General features: G+C 48.7%; 4 protein-coding genes across 4 annotated transcripts in view; all 4 read right to left on the bottom strand.

The window, feature by feature from the left end:
- LOC101086640 (neutrophil gelatinase-associated lipocalin-like) overlaps positions 1 to 21,781 on the bottom strand; it is a 110,712-nt gene that overhangs the window by 71,039 nt on the left and 17,892 nt on the right. The gene's annotated exons all lie outside the window — the stretch shown is intronic.
- On the bottom strand, positions 2,771 to 6,746 carry LOC101091317 (neutrophil gelatinase-associated lipocalin-like). The gene is made up of 7 exons (XM_006939511.4): positions 6,549 to 6,746; positions 5,892 to 6,028; positions 4,396 to 4,475; positions 4,133 to 4,252; positions 3,814 to 3,912; positions 3,089 to 3,119; positions 2,771 to 2,966 (listed from the first exon to the last, which is right to left on the bottom strand). Exons 1-6 carry the CDS (start codon positions 6,684 to 6,686, stop codon positions 3,100 to 3,102), a joined length of 594 nt encoding a protein of 197 aa, XP_006939573.1. The 5' UTR covers positions 6,687 to 6,746; the 3' UTR covers positions 2,771 to 2,966; positions 3,089 to 3,099.
- Positions 15,578 to 21,781, bottom strand: part of LOC101098498 (neutrophil gelatinase-associated lipocalin-like) — a 37,935-nt gene continuing 31,731 nt past the window's right edge. The window contains exon 6 of the mRNA XM_011288406.3: positions 15,578 to 15,662. Within this exon, the coding sequence (XP_011286708.1) occupies positions 15,643 to 15,662 (20 nt within the window). The 3' untranslated portion in view covers positions 15,578 to 15,642. The remainder of the gene's footprint in view (positions 15,663 to 21,781) is intronic.
- LOC101091057 (neutrophil gelatinase-associated lipocalin-like) lies at positions 16,304 to 19,231 on the bottom strand. Its single transcript, XM_045043572.1, has 5 exons — positions 19,049 to 19,231; positions 18,389 to 18,525; positions 16,934 to 17,013; positions 16,671 to 16,790; positions 16,304 to 16,458 (listed from the first exon to the last, which is right to left on the bottom strand). Exons 1-5 carry the CDS (start codon positions 19,184 to 19,186, stop codon positions 16,304 to 16,306), a joined length of 630 nt encoding a protein of 209 aa, XP_044899507.1. The 5' UTR covers positions 19,187 to 19,231.

Here is a 21,781-nt window from a genome sequence, read left to right as displayed (position 1 = left end):
AGTTATTCTACTTATGTTTTGCTATTTTCTCTCATGTCTCTCTGCCTGGTGCCAAGACTCCATCACTACAATAACTTCAAGCCAAGAGATGATCGTTTCTACTCGAGGTGGTTCATACACATTGTCCACCTTGGATTCAGCTGCATCACCTTAACTGCCCTATGTTCCCTGATGAACCAGTATTGACCCATAGGTAGGCAATTCTATGCCCTTACTCAGCAGGAAGAAGCTAAAGAAGATGAGACCTTCTTCCTTCAACAACCTTAAAGATATAAGGGTCAAAATTGTTCAGAGGAGATATGATTGAGGAGCGTGGAGCAAAATGAGGGCAAAACAGGCTGGCATATCCCCCCTCCCCCAGGTGGAATATGTGACATATTTCTCACACACTCCTGGCTACCCAAGAACAAAGGAAAGGCATTTAAATGCTTGCCATGGTGATGTAGGAAACTAAGGCAAATGAAATGCCTACAGCCTATTGGCAAGTCCTTTAAACCAGCAGAGTAACCTTCCTCTGGGATCTCAGCTGCCTCATTAATGACAGTTTGCCAGGGGCAAAGAGAACCTTAGCTTAACATTATCCCAACCTCCAGGATCCTGTAAGTCTACTTCCTTTATCTCAACTGCCCCAAAGTATATGCTAGCAATCATACTCCAAGTTTATGCCCCACCCCCCACCCCCACAATATGCATCTGAAGGGTCTCATGATTGAGGTTTTATTCAACAGTAATAATGGTGTTGCTCTAGAAACAGCTGGTCCCTCAAGGTCATGGAAACCTTGCTTTCAAAATACCTTAGAGACTTACTTTATCCCTGATCCCCTCCCCACTTGAGGGTATATAATCAGTTACCCATCACAACCCCAGTGCAGCTCTTCCTGCCCCTGGGTCCTGACCCTGTGCTTTAATAAAATCACTTTTTTGCACCAAAGATGTTTTCAAGAATTCTTTCCTGGCTGTCAGCTCCTTACCACCCCACCAACACCCCAAAGGACATTTATTTGGGCAATTCTTTCTTGTTATTCTAATTACATTTTGCTGTTTTCTACCATGTCTCTCCACATGGTGACAAGACTCCATCACTACAATAACTTCAAGCCAAAAGATGATCCTTTCTACTTAAGGAGGTTCATACTTGTTGTCCACTTTGGATCCAGCAGCCTCTGCCTTCTGTAACTCTTCTGTATGTTTAGCAACTGATCAATATTGACTCATAGGTAGGGACATCTCTACGCCCCTACTGAGCAAGAAATAGCTACAGAAGATGAAACTTTCCACCTTCAACAACCTTAAAGATGTAAGGGTCAGAATTGTTTAGGGTGTAAGGGTTAAATTGTAGTGTAGGGCTAACCTGTAGACTTAAGAAATAACAGCTTTGTTTTAACACTATAGGTTAAGAGATAACAGCCTTATCCTATCAATCAAGGGAACAAAAGTTCAAGGAAAATCAACTGGATTAGTGTTTGATTGGATTGGGGCAAGGGCGTGTCTGAACTATTTCCACCTCCATCTGGGAACTATTCCTTTGTTCTGTTCCCAGGTGATGATAAGATGATGTGGTTGGCTATAAAAACTCTGTACCCTGGCTGTTCGAGACCGCACTCTTGTCAAAAGTGTCAGTCCTGATCGGTTGGCTTGCCTCTCATTGCAATAAACTTTGTTGTGATTGTCACTGGTGCCCATAGCATTCTGATTCAGGAGTCGTGTGGATGCAACAAGGGGTGAAATGATGAGGGAGAATAAGGCAAGCTGTGGGCAAAGTACAAACTAGCATTACCCCTCCCCCCACCTCAGGTGAGATGTGTAACATTCCTCAGACACTCCTGGCTGCCCAGAAACAAAGGAAAGGAAAGAAAACAAACGGTTAACTGATAGAGATCCCAGTCATGGAGGATATAAGTCTCCATCAGTTTACAAATATCTTAGTAAATTAGAAGAAAAAGGCAATCTTATCAATAGCCTCATCTCCAGAAACCTATAGACTCGGTTTCCTGGAGCCCCCACATCACCCCTCATAGTAATATGGGGAAGAAAGGCAGGAAGAAATGGCAGGTAACATTAAATATCCTGATACCCTGCAGCCTGTTGACAGATACTTGAGGCTGGCAGAGAAGAACATTTCTCAAGGAACTCCCTACTGTCTTAATGTTGATGTTTGCTAGAGGGAAAAATACCTTAGCTTGACAATAGCTAGGCCTCCAGTATTCTGTAAATCTTCTTTAGCATATGAAAATCTCTTAGGAAACTACCTTGACTTTACTGCCTCCAACTTGAGTATATAAGCAGTCACTCTTCACATCCCCAGGGCAGCTCTTTCTGCCCATGGATCCTGTCCCGTACTTTAATTAAATCACATTTTTGCACCAAAGATGTCTTCAAGAATTCTTTCCTGTCCCTTGGCTCCAGACCCCCAATCACCCCAACTTCAATTCTGGTGAAGTGGGTGTGCCACCAACTCAGCCCCCCCAACCCTCTCCAGCTGCCTGGCCTTGGCTGGGCCTCTGCCATTGGACCATTCAGCTGGTGGCTGAACATGGGTGTGAGTTGTGCCCCAGCAGTGTGCTAGGAGGCAAGGGGAACTGAGGGCTGCTGATGGTCTGGAGCTGGTCTTGGAGTTGGGAGCTGGAAGTATTCAGTCTTCTGGCTTCTGGCCTTCTGTGGCCTCAATCCCTTTCTGAGGATCACAGCTCCTGACAGTGATGCTAATAGAAGCCTGCCCTTTGCTCTTTTTTCTCTCAGAAGGCCCAGAGGTCAAGGAGAACAGAATGGGGACCGGGGGACATGTGTTTATTTAGCAACCAAGGAGGGGTTCTGTCAGCTGGGCAGCCTGGGGAGCAGCTGGTGGGCTGTGCTGTGAGAAGGGTCTCCTGGCTCTCTCAGGGCTGTCCAGGCTGGTAGGAACACTTGGGCAGTACCCTGGGCAGAGGTCGGCATGAGAGGATGGGGTGGAGAGAGCCAGAGAGCACCTGAGAGGGAGTCAAGGGAATAGAGAGGGCAGCAGTGCTGGGCAGGTGGGACAAAGGCAGATCTGGGACACCCTCCCAGCTGCACCCTGGCTTCCATCAGCCCCCTCTCCAGCCATACTTACCGCACCTTTGCTCACTCATCGATGCACTGATCTGTGGGGGACAAAGTGGTCAGCATGGATAGGGGTGTGTGTGTGGGATCACTGACTTCCAGGGCCCCTGCACTGCCCCTGGGCTACCCTGGGCCTCAGCCTAGTCTAGCCACAGAAGCTCTAGGGGTTCCCTTCATAGACGGTACAGCAGAGGACTGGATGATGGATCAGGAGACTGGAGGAGAGGCCTGAGGACAAGCAGACCTGGGTGACACCCATTCTCCAAAGGAGGCAGGTGAGGCCCAGCCACACTGCTGCTTGGGCACCAAGCCTTCTGCCTGTTTACCTGCTGAGTCCTGACACACCCTCAGCCTTGGGGAAGCACCTGCCCAGGCCAGGATGCCTGAGGACAAGGGTGCCTGCCAAGTCAGTGGTGAACCAGCCTCAAGGCAAAGGGGGAGTTGGCCCAGGACAAACAGGACTGGGTGGAGGGGGAGGTGGCCAGGCAAGGAGACTGAGGAAACTTGTCCCACATGTGCAATACTCATGTGGGCAGGTCTGAGCTAGTGTGAGGGAGAACACATGGGAACCAGGACCCTGGGTGTGGCAGGGTCTTCCTGAACCTGAAGTGGCTCCTGGGGCTCCAGTGACTACAGCAGGGGGCTTCATCCCTCCTCTCCCCCCTTCCCTAGTGAGGCAACATCCAGCCTGGACAGTCCCCATGTGCCTTTCTCCTCTGCCCAGCTGGTGATTACCATTGGGGATAGGGAAGATGATGTGCTCATCGGTGAGGCCCAGGAATTTGGCAAAGATGATGAAGATTGCTTTCACAGGAGGCAGCTCCTTGGTCCTCCCTGTGGCCAAGATGGCTGGTTAGTGGCTGGTGAAAGCTCCATAATGATTGTCGAACATGTGAACAAAGACTCAGACCCCTTCTTCATGAGGGGTTCTGTGGAAAGACCTCTCTCCCGCCTCCCTGGGGCTCAGAGTGAAGGGGACCTGAGGGCTGGATGCGATGGGCCTCTTCTCCCCCAGCATGAACAAGAGCTGGGTCGCACCAGGTGTAAGACCCACCATAGAGGATGACCTTGATATTCTCCTGGTTGTCATAAACTTTCTTGAAGTACAGTATGGCAAACTGGTTGTAGTCTGTGGTCACCACTTGTGCAGTGTAGCTCTGGATTCCAGTGTAACCTGCATGGTGGATGGTGAAGGATCAGCGTGCCCTGGCCAGGCAGAGGGAGCTATTGATTCCTACCCGGACTCCACAGAATGGCATCTGTGTGGAGCGGCAGGGAGGTCTTTGCTCCCGGAGACCCACCCCACTGAGGACTCACGCTCAGTGTTGCCCAGGGTGTATTGGTCTAGATGCAAATTTGAGGTGAAAATTTTGGTCCAGTGGTCACAGCGCTGGCCCCTGTGGAAGCAAGAGAAGGGTGGATAAGAGGGTGACAGCCCACCATGCCACAGCAGGAGACCCGCATCCCACCCCTCAGATGGGTCTGGCTCTTTCCCGCTAAGTCCATCCCTGCCTGTCCCTGCCAACTCTGCCCTGAGACACCTGACCTACTCAGACTCTCTCTCTGCACCTACTGTCCTTCCTTCTTCTGGGCTGATTCCCTTTGGTGGCTTTCCCTCTATATTCTCTCTCCCACCTGAAGCATTTGTCACTTATTCTTTTTTAAAAAAAAAACTTTTTTTTAGATGTTCATTAATTTTTGAGAAATAGAGAGACAGAGCATGAACTGGGGTGTGGGTGGTAGCAGAGAGAGAGGAGGACACAGAATCCAAAGCAGTCTCCAGGCTCTGAGCTGTCAGCACAGAGCCCGACACAGGGCTTGAACCCACAAAGTATGAAATGATGACCTGAGTCAATCTCAGATGCTTAACCAACTGACCACCCAGGCACCCTGTCACCTATCTTATGTTGTGGCTTCCCGCTGTAACCTCTCCTGGGGAAATCACCACCAAGGCTCCGGTCTGCTGGATGCCAAAGACTTCCTTAGCTGTTGGACCAAACCTGACCTCTCACCTGCATCCCATCTGGTCCCCTGTCACCCCAGAGCCAATCTCCCAGTATCTGTCTTTCTTCTGATCCTTCTATGATGGATGCTCTAGTCCCATCCCCAGGTGCCAGAGCCAGAAACCCAGAGAAGCTGGGTAAGCCTTGCTTCCCCTCTCTAGGTCCTAATCCGCCCCTGCTCTGGTCATCTCCCACCTATGACTGATCAGCCTCCTGGGCTGCACACCATCATTCTTCTCCCTGCTACAGCCACACCTGCTCTTCACCAGTACCTGAGGCTCCTGCCAAGGTGGCCACCCCCCCCCCCCCCCCCGCACCCTCCATACTGCTCATCAGCTCCTGCTCAGGGCAGCCATGCAATGGCTTGCTGTTTCTTGAAGAAGTGGCTCTCTCTGACTCAGTCCAGCAGCCCTGCCACGAAGGTCCCAGGCCTCCTTCTGATGCAGGTTGGTTCCTAAGGCCCATCCCACAGACCATCTCCCTGGAAGCTCTTGACAAAGCCCTAGGTGGGATTCTAGGCTGGATCCAGTGACCCTCCTCCCATTCTAGGACACCTATTCTCTGTCTTGTTTCCTGATGACAGTCTGTGTCCATCTGCAGAACTGTCATGTGTCTGTGCTGAAGTGACTGAGAAATGTTGATCCAGTGAATGAAAGAAGGAATAAATACAGGGATCCAGTACCCAGTGGTAGGATGAATGATTATCTTTCAGCTTTGGTCACCCCTTGGCTATGACATCAGTCTGCCTATTGTACCTCCACAGCAGTCCTCTCAGCACCCCATGCTCCTCTAGGCAGTGGTTGCTCTCACCAGGCCAGGGCAGAGGTGACGCTGTAGCTGTTGTCTTCATTCAGCTTGAAGGTGTCGGTATACATCTTCAACTGGCTGTCTTTTTCTTTATTAAATTCGTTCCCTGCCAATCCTAAGACGTACCATTTCCCCTGGAACTACAGTGGGGGCTGATGATAGGCAGAGCCAGAGGCAGCCCCAGGGGGCCCTCCTGCTCCATCCCTGCAGGCACCTCTAGGCGGTCTGGGCCTGTAACATAAGTACCTCTAATGGGACTGCAGGGACCCAGACTGGCCACACAGGCTGGGCTGATGAGCCTGGCAGGAGCTGGAGCCCATCAGGCCAGGCAGGAGCCCTGAGTGTGTCAGGGACAAGGTGACACTTGGCAAGTGGCCACTGGCATCCCTGAGCCTGTTTCTTCATCATGTAGAGGGCCTGAAGATCTTCCCACCTGGCACTGACTGTGGAGATTTTGGAAGAGAGTGTGGACCAGGGGAGTCTGCTCAGCTGACCCTCTTGTCAGCAAGGTTGGGTGTGGATGGGGGCATGGGGTGTGCCTTCCATCAGGGCACCCGAGAGAGCAGACTGAGCTAAAGCCTGAGCCCATCCTGTCTCTCCTCCCCTCTGTTGACACTCTTCTCGGGGGTCTCCCTGCAGCTGCCCCTTCAGGTCACTTACCAGCTGTTTCTGGAAGACAGGCTCCACAGGGACCCAGAGCAGAGGAGGGGCTGGGATCAGGTTTGGGCTGGAATCCTGGGCCTTGGTCTGCAGGGCTCCCAGCAGGACAAGTCCCAACCACAGGAGACCTAAGGCCATGACTTCAGGGCCAAGAAGGCAGGCACCACTTTCAGTTTCCCTGAAAGAAGGGATGAGTGAGGAGGCTTCTGGGGGGATGCTATTTATGGTCTCTGTGGCCAATAGGTCACCCCAGGGTGGAGCAACTTATCCTTTGCCAAATCCTGGAAGGATGAGGCAATTGCCAGCAACTCGTGCTGAGGATCATGGCAAGCTCTCTGCCCTTTCCCTCAGGTCAGAATTATGCAAGATGAGGGGCAGAAAGGTCCAGGAGGTGGGAGGGTGCATTCCCCATATCTCCACATCTCTGGAGGGGACAGTGACTCCTTCCACACTCTCTTCCCTCTGGTTAGACCTGTGAGTGGTCAGGGGTCTTCGATCTGGACCAGCTGTCTGACTGCCAGGAGCCTCTCAACTGGAGCTCAAGAGCAGGGTGGGGTAAGGGTGGTGGGACCCCCTTCCTGCACCTGGTGAAAACAGAGAATTCTTCACACCAAAGGAGCCAATGTTGCTTTCTGGTTCTCCAAGGGGAACAGAAGTGGAGGCAGCTGAAAAGGACATTCCTGGCACGAAGGACAGAGTGTACCCTGTGCTGCTCATGGAGCCCAGATCCTGGCCCTCCCAGGGACCCACCCCAGGCCCTGGCACAGTGTGAGACACGCTTCTGCTCCCTGCACCTCCCAACAGCTCACCTGGGAATGTTCCTGATGAGGGAACATAAGGTAAGCTGAGGGGAAAACACATGCTAGCATCCCCCTCCCCCTAGTTGGGATCTGTGTGACAATCCTCAGGCGCTCCTGGCTGCCCAAGAACAAAGGAAAAGAAAGAAAACAAATGGTTAGCTGAGAGAGATTACAGCCCTGAAGGTCATGACTCTCCATCAGTCTACCTATGTCCTAGTAAGTTAGGAGAAAAAGGGAATCTTATCAATAGCCTAATCGCCAGAAACCTATACTCAGTTTCCTGGAGCCCCAACATCACCCTCCCTCCCACAGTGATATGGGGAACAAAGGCAAGAAGGAAATGGCAGATGGAATTGAATTTCATTAAAACCTACAGTCCATTGACAAACTTGAGGCACGTACAGAGTATAACATTTCTCCAGGAATTCCTTACTGTCTGAATGTTAATGCTTTGCTAGAGGGTTAAACAACCTTAGCTTGACAACATCTAGGCCTCCAGTAATGTGGGAGTCTACTTGAGCATATGAAAATCCCTTTAGAAACTTCCTCTTGACTTTATGTCCCCCAACCCCATGCATTATAACCAGTCACTCTTCAAAGCCCCAATGTAGCTCTTTATGCTCAAGACTATTGTCCCTGTGCTTTAATAGAATCACCTTTTTTGAACAAAAGATGTTCCAAGAATCCTTTCATGGCTGTCATCTCTGAACCCCCACCATTCAAAAGCACCCTCATTGCCATCAAGAATCAGCCCCTCCCCTCCTCCATGCCCCATTGGCAGGGTGAACCCAGACCTCAGTTGGCCCCTAAGGGACTTGGCCCTTAGTTCCTTCCTGGTGGGGGACAATGGGGGCATGCATCTGCACTGTGTGAAGTGGGGGGGGGGGGGCTGGCGCTCCAAGGGGGGCTCTCTACCCTGCTACTCTGGACACCGGGAACTTTGGGTCACAGTGAGTGCAAGGACTCAGCCTCATCCTTGAGAGATCACTGATTTCATCTGCCATCTCTGGCCATAGTCTTGAACTGTGGAGCCCAGGGATAGGACTGGACCCCGAGAAATGTTCCTGCCATGGCTGATCCCAGCTTTGTCTGGGAGGGAAGCAGTTTCCTCATGGGAGCTTGGATGTCCATGGGAGGCAGTGATGGGCCCCAGCCCCCAGGCAGTGTCTCCTAGATGTCACCACCAGGGCCAGAGCTGATGGAATGCCTGACCTGAGGCTGACGTGAGTGCTGACTGGCCTCAAATGAGACTCTCAGAGACCTCATTAGCATGTCTACCTGCTACAGGGGAACCAGCTCCCCTAGCCTGGGCTTTGGGTGGTTGGTCCAGAGAGAAGGAACTCTGGGTGAATAGGGAGCATAATATACAAGCTAGAGCCCCCCACCCCCCACTCTCAGGTGGGATATGTGTGACATTCCTCTGGCTGCCCAAGAACAAAGGAAAGGAAAGAAAACACATGGTTAACTGACAGAGATCCCAGTCATGCAGGACATGAGTCTCCATCAGTTTACAAATATCTTAGTAAATTAGAAGAAAAAGACAATCTTATCAATAGTCTAGTCTCCAGAAGCCTGTAGACTCAGCTTCCTGGAGCCCCTATTAACACCCTCCCCACCATGGTGATGTGGGGAAGAAAGGCAAGAAGGAAATGGCAGGTAAGATTAAATTTCCTGATACCCTGCAGCTCAGTGACAAATAATTGAGGCACATACAGGGTACATTTTCCCAGGACCCCCTACCATTCCTAAATATAAATGCCTTACTAGAGGTAAAACAACCTAAGCTTGACAATAGCAGGTCCTAGGGTAGATTAGGAGTCCTCTTTAGCACGTCAGACTCCTTCTGGAGGCCTTCTTCCCTTTTGACTTTACTTCCCCCAACTTCCTAGTGTATAACCAGTCACTCTTCCCAACTTCAATGCAGCTTTTTTCTGCCCATGGGTCCTGTCCTCATGTTTTAATAAAATCTTTTTTTTTTTTTTTTTTTTTTTTTTTGCACCAAGACATCTTCAAGAATTCTTTCTCGGCTGTCAGCTCTGGAACCCTCCCCACCCCACTCAATAACCTCACCATTTGGCCTCCAATGTGGGGTGTGGGTCTTTTCATCTGGACTCAGAGCTTCAGTGCAAACTTGGTGAGCACTTGCACTGAAGCTCTGAGTCCAGATTTTTTCAAGGAGTCTGGTCTTACTAGAACACTTTCCTGTCTATTGCTCAGGCTGTACTCCTGTAGACCATGGCTACTCTCTGGGGAGGAGAGAGCCTGTCTTTTGGCTGGAAGTGAATCCCCAGGCCGGAATGGTAAAAAGATCCAGAAACTTGTGCCCTCTCTTTATTTCTGTCCTTATACATTGTTGTCTGTCCTGGGCACAGGACAGCCACCTAAGTGACTAACATGGCTGCCAATCTTAAGACTCCTGTGTGAGGTTTCCTCTTCATTGGTCTAGCGTGATCCCATCCACATCCCTGGTCTCACCAGTTCTGGCTGTGGGACCTCCCCTAGAAGCCTGCAAAACCAGTACCCTGATGAACTGGGGACCATTTCCCAGGAAGCTGGCTGTAAAGACTGTATGTGTTGGCATGTAGAGTAGATCATAATGGGTTTCAGTCTTCACAGTTTTTTGTCAATGTCCTCTATTAACTAGGACTTAAATTACAAAATTGGGCAATTCCATCTTGTAAAACTTTTCCAGTATGATTTAAAAATGATTTAAAAATGATGTTGTCTTCAGCTTCTCAGCAAGGCAAACTAGGTCCATCTGCTGGCACCGATTTGTAGGCTAGGATGAAATGGGAAAGTGGGGGGGGGGGACACCACCATCCCTCCTTCAGAAGCCCTTAAAGGCTGGTTGGTGATCATCGAGATTTGCTTCGAGGTACGCCTCCGGTCACATTGACCCCTCAGAAACCTCTGATGTATCCTGCACGGGTGCTGCCACCTGGTGATTGGGCGGGATTTTCATGGTAATGGCCCTTCTCTACTTTTCTCTCTCTAGGAAGAGGATGGGAGCTTCTCAGTCCCCAAGGACTCCTCCTTGGGATGTCTTTTTAACCCACTGGAAACAAATTGGATTGCAAAATTTAGGAAAGGGCTGATGTCATGTAACTGTGTATGGCCTTAGTAGGATCTAGCAGCTAGAGCTCTTCTGCAGGAAACAGAATCAATGCACAGGGATACCCCAGGTCCAGGCCTTCACAGATCTAAGTCAGGACCTGTTCCAAAAGCCTCTTGCAGAACGCACTTGCCCAAATGTGTTTGGCTAGTAAACTCCCTCCGGGCATAGTGGATGTCCTAACAGCCCTCCTCCTGATGGAACTCAGGTGCTAGTGGAAGCACAGGCCCTCCCTGACAAAGGGGATGCTGACTCTTTCTCTCTGTTCCTCTTCCTAATAGATGTGGGAGTCTCCCCCTCATTCATTTCCTGAGTTATTGGCTATAATTGGAGCCAACTGTGGGTAGTCTACCTTGAGACAGGGACTTTAAAGAATATTCCCAAGCAGCTGCCCAAACGCCCTTTGTTTCAGGGAAATCCCTTGTCTTCTCTAGCCTGACATAGACTCCCTATTTCCACTTTTCCACTTTGGTGGAAATCAAACAAACAGACATGGTGTCTCCTCTTTCCCAGCTGACAAAGTTTAGAACCAGAAATCCTCTCTCTCTGCCTCTGGCATTTCGCTTCTTCTGCCTTCCCTTCTCCCTCCTCCTGTTTCTGCATCACCCTCTGTGTGACCTACATAACTGGCTTCTATACCATCCTCCCACCTGCGATGTCAAGGAGCGATGAGCACCCTCTTGGATCGCCCACTTTAGATTCCCCCATTGGTGTCCCAGGTAAAATGTGACAATGGGGAACAAACTGATTGTCCTTAAAGTGAACGCAGGTGGAACGTATTCAGTGTTAAAGCTTATTTAAGTTTGTTGGTTAACTAAGATAGACATGTATTTAGAGTTATCAGCATTAAATATGAAAATTTTTTTCTACCAAGGTTTCCTAAAGGTCAAACTCATGTTGTCTCTGTTGCAATTTGTTAGGAAAAAGATGACTTAAAATAAAGGGTAATTTTATGTATCTCAAAGTTTTCACGGATAATTGTTAAGATAGCTTTCATAGTCTTTGGTAATCTGACACTTGGATAAATGGGATTGAATTCACTGGATATCTAGGTCTTTTCCAAATAGAATGAATGGAGTGTTAAAGCATTGATTACTGAATATAGGTTTCTGCTTTTGACTTCTTATTGCAGAGAAACTAAGAACATTTGGGTCTATTGGAAAACATGGTTTAAGCTTAATTGATTCATGAATTTGCCATCTAAAGGATTCTGGTGTAGGGGCGCCTGGGTGGCGCAGTCGGTTAAGCGTCCGACTTCAGCCAGGTCACGATCTCGCGGTCCGTGAGTTCGAGGCCCGCGTCGGGCTCTGGGCTGATGGCTCAGAGCCTGGAGCCTGTTTCCGATTCTGTGTCTCCCTCTCTCTCTGCCCCTCCCCCGTTCATGCTCTGTCTCTCTCTGTCCCAAAAATAAATAAACGTTGAAAAAAAAATTAAAAAAAAAAAGGATTCGGGTGTAATGGTTTACAAATGGTTACTAAGTCTCAGCTGGACACTAAGGTTGCTAAGAGTCAAAATTCTGCTAAGCATAATTAAGACTGATGGAAATAAGGAAAGCAACTCTATATGTAAGAAAGTATGAATGTGTAAAAAAGAGAGAAGGAATGGAAATATATATTTTTGTTACAGATAAAAGAAAGTAATTTTGTCCTAAATTAGACTGGTTTGGAGAAAAATGGCCTGGGACAAAATTTGAATGCAAAGGAAAGTCATAGGTTCATGAAGGGAAATCTTTGGAAAAGAATTTAAAAAAATTTTTTTTAATGTTTATTTATTTTTCACAGAGAAAGAGACAGAGCATGAGCTGGGGAGGGGCAGAGAGAGAGGGAGACACAGAATCCGAAGCAGGCTCCAGGCTCCAAGCTGTCAGTACAGAGCCTGAGGCGGGGCTCGAACTCACAGACCGTGAGCTCATGACCTGAGCCGAAGTGGGACACTCAACCGACTGAGACACCCAGGAGACCCTGGAAAGGAATTTTATGTGTGATTATGACAGACTATGTTGCAGAATGGATTTTTAAAAGTACACCAGTATAAGGTTGAAATTCTGCTTTTCTCTCTGTTCAAAACACAAAGTTTTCTTTGGATTGTATGGCTCTTGATTTAAAAAATAAATAAATAAATAGTATACAAAGGTTTGTTTTCTCTTTTGTCTCCTGGGAAAACCACAGCTTTAGGTTTGTCTTTATCAGGTCATTGATCATTCAGTAAAAACTTCTCACTGTTAAAGGAGATAAGTTTTGCTAACAAGTATATAACCCTATATATTGCCTTTGGAATCTCATATTGCCATCTTGGTTAAATACATAATTTAAAGCTTTAAGATTTGTAATGAACTGAATTCTATTTCAGATGTTCACTATAACTTTCTAAGGTTTGACAAACTTCCCCGGATTTAAATTGTAAAAAAAGTCTTTTTGACCAAGGAGGTCTTTTTATCTGGTATGTTAAATGAAAGTCCTGTTAAATAATGATACACCTTAGGTGGTATTGCTTGGGTAAATGCTGGAACTGTTCAAATGTGTTTGCAATTCCTAAATCTCTAAATGAACATGCAAAACATATCCTACCTAAATCTGATCTGACAGTTATTAGAAACCCACACCATATAAACCCAAAACACCTGGTTTATTTAAAGGATGGAAAGCCTACTATAACAGGGGATTTAACTCCAAAATGGAAGGGCTTCTACTGGATCATATTATGTACTCCCGCTGCAGTAAATTAGAGGGGCACACTTCATGGGCTCCTATATCTAAATAAAACCTGTATCCCCTTCCCAGGAATTCAATGAGTAAACTAATCTGCCTTCTTATTCCTGTGAACCTGTAGAAGACCTCAGACTTCTCCTAGGGTAGTTGTACCTTTCCTTTTCATCCTCCTTTCCCAATTTCTACTAACAGTTCCTTCTTACAACAGGCCATTCAAAAGGATCACCACAGATATTTGAGTTAAAAACCAGAAAGACCAATCTGATTCCTGCTGCCTGTTCCCAAAAGCATCTGAGGATGCTTCAAGCCTAAAATCTAAAAAAAAGCTCACTGGCAGTACTGGGAGAGACTGGGTTTGTAATCTGCTGTAATCACTAACCAGTATTTGTCTTGTTTCTATAAAAGTACCTCGTATTAATTACCTGATGGGTTACTAAAGAAAACAGTCAATATGATGGTTATATACCACGTGTTACACGGTTAAGGCCTTAAATGACTCTCAAAATACCATTATTTTACTAAATATGAAAATAACTAAAATGCATAAAACACTTCTACAAAACAGACTGGCAATAGATGTTTTAAGTGCTACACAGGGTGGACGTTATATTCTCATAAGTACAAAATGCTATGTATACATTCCACACTATTACAGAAATATTTCTGGATTTCTAACGACAAGAATACTCAAATTGGCACATTAAACAATTCCTCTCTTTCCTTTAGTGATTGGGTAAACTCTTGAACTGGAGGATTTTTGTTATCTACCAAAGACTTTTCATTTGAGCTGATCTTTCTAGTATTCTACTTACGTTTTGCTGTTTTCTCCCAAGTCTCTCTGCCTGGTGCCAAGACTCCATCACTACAATAACTTCAAGCCAAGAGATGATCCTTTCTACTCAAGCAAGTTCATACAACGTTTTCCACCTTGGATTCAGCTGTCTCACCTTGACTGACCTATGTTCCCCTATGGACCAATAGTGACCCATAGGTAGGGACAACTCTATGCCCCTACTCAGCAGGAAGAAGCTATGGAAGATGAGACCTTCTTCCTTCTACAAACTTAAAGATTTAAGGGTCAAAGTTGATCAGGGGGGACATGATGAGGAAGTCTGAGGCAACTGTGAACAAAACAGGCTGACAACCCGCCCCCCCCCCCCCCCGTGGAATATGTGACATATTTCTCACACATTCCTGGCTACCCAAGAACAAAGGAAAGGCATTTAATTGCTTGCCATGGTGATGTAGGAAACTAGGGCAAATGAAAAATTAAATCCCCTTACTGCCTACGCCTATTGGCAAGTCCTTAAACCAGCAGTGACCTCCCTCTAGGATCTCAGCTGCTTTGAAGATGACACTTTGCTAGGGGCAAAGAGAACCTAAAGTCAACATTATCCCCACCTCCAAGATCCTTACAGGAAGGAAGTCTACTTCCTTCTCTCAACTACCCCAAGGTGTATGCTGGCAATCATACTCCAAACTTATGGCCCCTGATATGCATCTGAAGAGCTTCATGATTGAGGTTTTATTCAACTGTAATAAGTGGTGTTTCCCTAGCAACAGCTAGCCCCTCAAGGTCCTGGAAACCTTGCTTCCAAAATACCTTAGAGACCTACTCTATCCCTGACCTCCTCCAATTTGAGGCTAAATATAATCAGTTACCCATCACAACCCCAGTACAGCTTTTCCCACCCATGGGTCCTGTCCTCATGCTTTAATAAAATCACATGTTTGCACCAAAGATATCTTCAATAAATATTTATTGGCCCTTAGCTTGGGAGCCCCCCATCACTCCAAAACTTTATCACTGGTGACAGAGGGGTGACAGCACCTCAAACCACCCCCCAACCCTCTCCATCTGCCTGGTTCTGGCTGGACCTCTGACATTGGACCTGCTGCAGGTGGTTGAACATGGGTGTGAGATGTGCCCCTTCAGTGTGCTAGGAGGCAGGGGCAAGTCACGACTCCTGCTGGTCTGGGTCTGGACCTGGATTTGGGAGCTAGAAGTGTTCAGTCAAAGCTGGAATCAGCTTCTGTGGCCTCCATCCCTTGCTGGGGAACACAATACCTGGGAGTGATGCTAATAGGAGCCTGCCCTTGATTCTTTTCCCTCTCAGAGGGCCCAGAGGTCAAGGAGCACAGGTTGGAGTTCGGGGACATGTGTTTATTTAGACAGTAATGAGGGGTTCCATTAACAGGGCAGTCTGGGAAGCAGTGAGCTGGTGGGCTGTGTAGTGAGAATGGTCCCCTGGATCTCTCACTGGTGTCCAGAGTGGTGGGGACAGCTGGACAATGCCCTGAGCAGAGGTCGACATGAGGGGGATGGGGTGGAGAGAGTCAGAGGGCACCTGAGAGGGAGTCAGGGGAATAAAGAGGTGCTGGGCAGGTGGGACAAAGGCAGACTTGGGACCCCCTCCCAGATGCACCCTGGCTACCATCAGCCCCCTCTCCAGCCATACTTACCGCACCTTTGCTCACTCATCGATGCACTGATCTGTGGAGGACAAAGTGGTCAGCATGGGCAGGGGTGTGTGTGTGTGATCCTTGACCTCCAGGGCCCCTGCACTGCCCCTGGGCTGTCCTGGATCCAGTCACAGAAGCTCTGGGGCTTCCCTTCAGGGATGGTACAGCAGAGGACTAGATGATAGGGAAGGGGACTGAAGGAGAGGCCTGAGGACAAGCAGACCTGGGTGACACCCATTCTCCAAAGGAGGCAGGTGAGGCTCAGCCAAGTTCCTGCTTGGGCACCAAGCCTTCTGCCTGTTTACCTGCTGAGTCCTGACACACCCTCAGCCTTGGGGAGGCACCTGCCCAGGCCAGGCTGCCTGAGGACAAGGGCACCTGCCAAGTCAGTGGTGAGCCAGCCCCAGGGCAAAGGGGGAGGTGACCCAGGACAAACAGGCCAGGCAGGGAAGAGGAAGAGGGAGAAATGACCAGGCAAGGAGACTGGGGAAGCTTGGCCCCAAATGTGTAATTCTCATGTGGGCAGCACTGAGCTATTGTGAAGGAGGAAACTTGGGAACCAGAACCCTGGGTGTGACAGGGTCTTCTTGAACCCAAAGTGGCTCCCGGAGCTCCAGTGACTACAGCAGGGCTCTGCCTCCCTTCTCTCTCCCCTTCTCTAGTGAGGCAACATCAGGCCTGGGCAGTACCCATATACCCTTCTCCTGTCACCAGGTGGTGATTACCAATGTGGATAGGGAAGATGATGTGCTCATCGGTGAGGCCCAGGGCTTTGACAAAGCTAATGAAGTTTTCCTTCAGCTCATGGGTCAGCTCCTTGGTCCTCCCTGTGACCAAGATGGCTGGTGAGTAGCTGGCAAAAGCCCCATAAATATTGTGGAACCCATGAATGATGCCTCAGACCCCTCCCCACCTCTCTTTTCACAGACCCCTCTCCCACCTCCCAGGGCTCGGAGTGTAGGTAACCTTGGGGGCTGGGTGTTGTGGGCCTCTTCTTCCCCAACACAAACAAGAGCCAGGTCCCGGGGGTAAGACCCACCATAGAGGGTGATCTTGAAGAACTCCCGGTTTTTGTAAACTGTCTTGAAGAACACCGTGGCAACCTGGTTGTAGTCTGTGGCCACCACTCGGACAGTGTAGCTCTGAGTTCCAATGTAACCTGCATGGCAGACACTAAGGAATTAGCCTGCCCTGGCCAGGTAGAAGGAGCCATTGCTTCCACCCCGACCTCCACAGGTTGGCATCTGTGTGGAGGGACAGGAAGGTCAGTGACCTTGGAGACCCAATCCACTCAGGACTCACGCTCAATGTTGCCCAGGGTGAATTCGCCTGGCTGTGAACTTGGGATGAAAATTCTGAGCCAGTGGTCACAGGTCTCGTTCCTGTGGAAGCAAGAGATGGGTGGGTAAGAGGGTGATTAGCCCACCGTGCCACAGCAGGAGCCTCACTCCCCACCCCTCAGATGGGCCTGGCTCTTCCCCACTGAGCCCATCCCTGCCTCTCCCTGCCAACTCTGCCCTGAGCTCACTCTGACCTGCCCATACTCTCCCTCCCAGCACCTACTGTCCTTCCTTCTTCTGGGCTGTTTCCCCTTGGCAGCCTTTGCTCCATACTTTTCCTCACACCAAGGCATTTGCCCCATATATATATATATATTTTAATTTTAACATTTTCATTAATTTTTGAGAGAGAGAGAGACAGAGACAGAGCAAGAGGTGGGGAGGAGCAGAGAAAGAAGGAGACACAGAATCCAAAGCAGGCCCCAGGCTCTGAGTTGTCAGCACAGAACCCGACGCGGGGCTCACACCGACAAACCATGAGATCATGACCTGAGACAAAGTTGGACGCTTAACCAACTGAGGTACCCAAGTGCCCATGTCCTCTATTCTTATCTTTTGGGACCCCGCTATAACCATTCTTGGGGGAATCACCACCAAGGCTCCAGTCTGCTGGATGCCAAAGACTCCCTTAGCTGTTGGGCCAACATCTGGTCCCCTGGCACTCCAGAGCTGATATCCCAACACCTGCCCCTCTTCGGATCCTTCAATGACAGATGCTCTATCCCCATACCCAAGTGCCAAATCCAGAAACCCAGAGGAGCTGGGTAAGCCTTGCCTCCCCTCTCTAGGTCCTAATCTGCCCCAAACTCTGGTCATCTCCACCTATGATTGATCAGCCTCCTGGGCTGCACACCATCATTCCTCTCCCTGCTGTAGCCATACCCACTCCTCACCAGTACCTGAGGCCCCTGCCACTGTGGCCACCCCCCCCCCCCCACACTGCTCATCAGCTCCTGCTCAGGGAAGCCATGAAATGGCTTGCTGTTTCTTGAAGAAGTGGCTCTCTCTGACTCAGCCCAGCAGCCCTGCCATGAAGGTCCCAGGCCTTCTACTGACGCAGGTTGGTTCCTCAAGGCCCATTCCATAGACCACCTCCCTAGAAGCCCTTAAGAATGTCCTAGGTGGGATTCCACGCTAGATCCAGTGACCCTCCTCCCATTCTAGGACACCCTGCTCTCTTTGGTAGAGAGTCTCTGTCCATCCTCAGTACTCTACTGTGTCTGTGCTGAAGTGACCAAGAAATGTTGATCTAGTGAGTGAAAGAAGGAATAAGCACAAGGATCCAGTACCCAGTGATAGGATGAATGATCATCTTTCAGCTTTGGTCACCCCTTGGCTAAGACATTAGTCTGCTTCTTGGACCCTCAGGGCAGTCCTGTAGGTCCCCCATGCTCCCTTAGGAGGTGGTGGCACTCACCAGGCCAGGATAGAGGTGACATTGTAGCTGTTCTCTTCGTTCAGCTCGTAGGTGGTGGCATACATCTTCAAGTGGCTGTGTTCTTCTTTATTAAATGCATTCCCTGCCAATCCTACGATGTACCATTTCCCCTGGAACTACAATGGGGGCTGGTGATAGGCAGGGCAAGGAGCAGCCCTAGGGGACCCTCCTGCTCCATCCCTGCAGGCACCTCTAGGCAGCCTGGGCCTCAACCAGAAGCCCCTCTAACTGGGCTGCTGGGACCCAGACTGGCCACACAGGCTGGGCTGATGATCCTGGTGGAGCTGTAGCCCATCAGGCCAGGCGGGAGCACTGAGTGTGTCAGGGACTGGGTGACCCTTGGCAAGTGGCCAGCTAGCTTCCCTGAGCCTCAGTTTCCTCATTATGTAGAGGGCATGAAGGTGTTCCCACCTTGCAAGGACTACAGGGATTATGGAAGAAAGTGTAGACTAGGGGAGTCTGTCTACTCAGCTAACCCTCTTGTCAGCAAGGTTGCATGTTGTTGGAGGTTTCAGGTGTGTCTTCCATCAGGGCACCAGAGGGCAGACTGAGCTAAAGTCTGAGCCCATCCTGTCTCTCCTCCCCTCTGTTCACACTCTTCTCAGGGCCTCCCTGCACCTGCCCCTCCAGGCCCCTTACCAGCTCATTTTGGAAGTCAGGCTGCAGAGGGACCCTGTGCAGAGGCGGGGCTGGGATCAGGTTTGGGGTGGAGTCCTGGGCCTGGGTCTGCAGGGCCCCCAGCAGGGCAAGGCTCAGCCACAGGAGACCTAAGGCCATGACTTCAGGGCTGAGGAAGCAGGCACCACTCCAGATATTCCCTGATAGAGGGGATGAGTGAGGAGTCTTCTGGGGGGATGCTATTTATGGTCTCTGTGGCCAATGGCTCACCCCAGGGTGGAGCGACATATCCTTTGCCAAATCCTGGAAGGGTGAGGCAATTGCTAGTATCTCATGCTGAAGATCATGGCAAGCTTTCTGCCCTTCCCCTAGGTCAGGATTATGCAAGATGAGGGGCAGAAAGGTCCATGAGGCTAGAGGATGCATTCCCCATATCTCCACATCTCTGGCAGGGACAGTGACTGTCTCCACAGTCTTTTCCCCCTGGTTAGCACTGTGTGTGGTCAGGGGTCTGTGATCTGGACCAGCTGTCATCTCTGACCTCCAGGAGCTTCTCTGCTCTGGCCCAAGTACACGGTGGGGTAAGTGCGGTGGGGCCCCCTCATTGCACCTAATGAAAACAGAGAATGCCTCCCACCAACAGAGCCCATGCTGCTTTGTGGGTCTCCAAAAGGAAAGGAAGGGGACTCAGCTGAAAGAGGACATTCCTGGTAGGGAAGGACAGAGTGTACCCTGTGTCACTCATGGAGCTCAGATCCTGGCCTTCCCAGGTACCCACCCTAGGCCTTGGCACAAGGTGAGACACCCTTTCCCTGACCCCACAACCAAAGACCTACCGGGGAGTGTTCCTTATGAAGGAGCATAAGGCAAGCTGAGGGCAAAGCACATGTTAGCATGCCTCTTCCCCCAGGTGCGATACGTATGACATTCTTCAGGCACTCCTTGATGCCCAAGAACAAAGGAAAGGAGTGAAAACAAATTGTTAGCTGATAGAGATCACAGGTTTGCAGGACTTGAGTCTCCATTAATTTACCCTTGTTCTAGTAAATTAGGAGAAAAATGGAATCTTATCAATTCCCTAATCTCCAGAAACCTATATTCAGTTTCCTGGAGCCCCAGTATCAACCTCCCCCTCATAGTGGGGGGAAGGCAAGAAGGGGAAGAAAGGCAAGAAGGAAATGGCACATGGCATTAAATTTCATCATGACCTGCAGCCCATTGACAAATACATGAGGCAAAAATGGAGTGTAACATTTCTCCAGGAATTCCTTACTGTCTTAATGTTAATGCTTTGCTAGAGGGCAAAACAACCTTAGCTTGACAACATCTAGGCCTCCAGTAATGTGCAAGTCTTCTTGAGAATATGAAAATCCCTTTAGAAACTTCCTCTTAACTTTGTCTCCCCCAACCCATGGTATATAACCAGTCACTCTTCACAACCCCAGTGCAGCAGCTTTTTCTGTCCAAGAGTCCTGTCCCCATGCTTTAACAAAATCACCTTTGGACTGCAAGCTGTATTACAAAGCTTTAATCATCAAGACAGTATGGTACTGGCACAAAAACAGACACTCAGATCAATGGAACAGAATAGAGAACCCTGAAGTGTACCCACAAACGTATGGCCAAGTAATCTTTGACAAAGCAGGAAAGAATAATATTCAATGGAATAAAGATAGTCTCTTCAGCAAGTGGTGCTGGGAAAACTGGACAGCAACATACAGAAAAATGAACCTGGATCACTTCCTTACACCATACCCCAAAATAAACTCAAAATGGATGAAAGACCTAAATGTAAGACAGGAAACCATCAAAATCCTTGAGGAGAAATCAGGCAAAACCCTCTTTGACCTTGGCCACAGCAACTTCTTACTCAACATGTCTCCAGAGGCAAGGGAAATAAAAGCAAAAATGACCTACTGGGACCTCATCAAAATAAAAGCTTCTGCACAGCAAAGGAAACAATCAGCAAAACTAAAAGGCAATGATGGAATGCGAGAAGATATTTGCAAATTACTTATCAGATAAAGGATTAGTATCCAAAATCTATAAAGAACTTATCAAACTCAACACCCAAAAAACAAATAATCCAGTGAAGAAATGGGCAAAAGACATGAATAGACACTTCTTCAAACAAGACATCCAGGTGGCCAACTGACACATGAAAAAATGCTCAACATCACTCATCATCAGGGAAATACAAATCAAAACCACAATGAGATACCACCTCACACCTGTCAGAATGGCAAACATCAACAACTCAGGCAACAACAGATGTTGGCGAGGATGCAGAGAAAGAGGATCTCTTCTGCACTGCTGGTGGGAATGCAAACTGGTGCAGCCACTCTGGAAAACAATATGGAGGTTCCTCAAAAAAATTAAAAATAGAGCTACCCTATGATCCAGCAATTGCACTACTAAGTATTTATCCAAGGGATACAGGGATGCTGTTTCAAAGGAGCACATGCACCCCAATGTTTATAGCAGCACTATCAACAATAGCTAAAGTATGGAAACAGCCCAAATGTCCATCGATGGATGAATGGATAAAGAAGATGTGGTATATATGTGTGTGTGTGTGTGTGTGTGTGTGTGTGTGTGCGCGCGCATATACACACAATGGAGTATTACTCGACAATTCAAAAAGAATGAAATCTTGCCATTTGCAACTACATGGATGGAACTAGAGGGTATTATGCTAAGCAAAAATTAGTCAGAGAAAGACAAATATCATATGACTTCACTTATATAAAGACT

Source organism: Felis catus, chromosome D4, assembly GCF_018350175.1.
Source record: "Felis catus isolate Fca126 chromosome D4, F.catus_Fca126_mat1.0, whole genome shotgun sequence".
NCBI lineage: Eukaryota > Metazoa > Chordata > Mammalia > Carnivora > Felidae > Felis > Felis catus.
This window is presented reverse-complemented; position numbering and strand designations above follow the sequence as displayed.

Excerpts from the sequence above, each read along its gene's own strand:
- LOC101091317 (XM_006939511.4), bottom strand. The coding sequence starts at position 6,686 with ATGGCCTTAGGTCTCCTGTGGTTGGGACTTGTCCTGCTGGGAGCCCTG. Across the intron at positions 6,029-6,548 it reads CTGTCTTCCAGAAACAGCTG|TTCCAGGGGAAATGGTACGT; the intron begins GTAAGTGACCTG and ends CCCCCACTGTAG. Across the intron at positions 4,253-4,395 it reads CACCCTGGGCAACACTGAGC|GTTACACTGGAATCCAGAGC; the intron begins GTGAGTCCTCAG and ends TCCACCATGCAG.
- LOC101091057 (XM_045043572.1), bottom strand. The coding sequence starts at position 19,186 with ATGGCCTTAGGTCTCCTGTGGCTGAGCCTTGCCCTGCTGGGGGCCCTG. Across the intron at positions 17,014-18,388 it reads GTCACCTCTATCCTGGCCTG|GAACGAGACCTGTGACCACT; the intron begins GTGAGTGCCACC and ends TTGCTTCCACAG. Across the intron at positions 16,791-16,933 it reads CACCCTGGGCAACATTGAGC|GTTACATTGGAACTCAGAGC; the intron begins GTGAGTCCTGAG and ends TCTGCCATGCAG.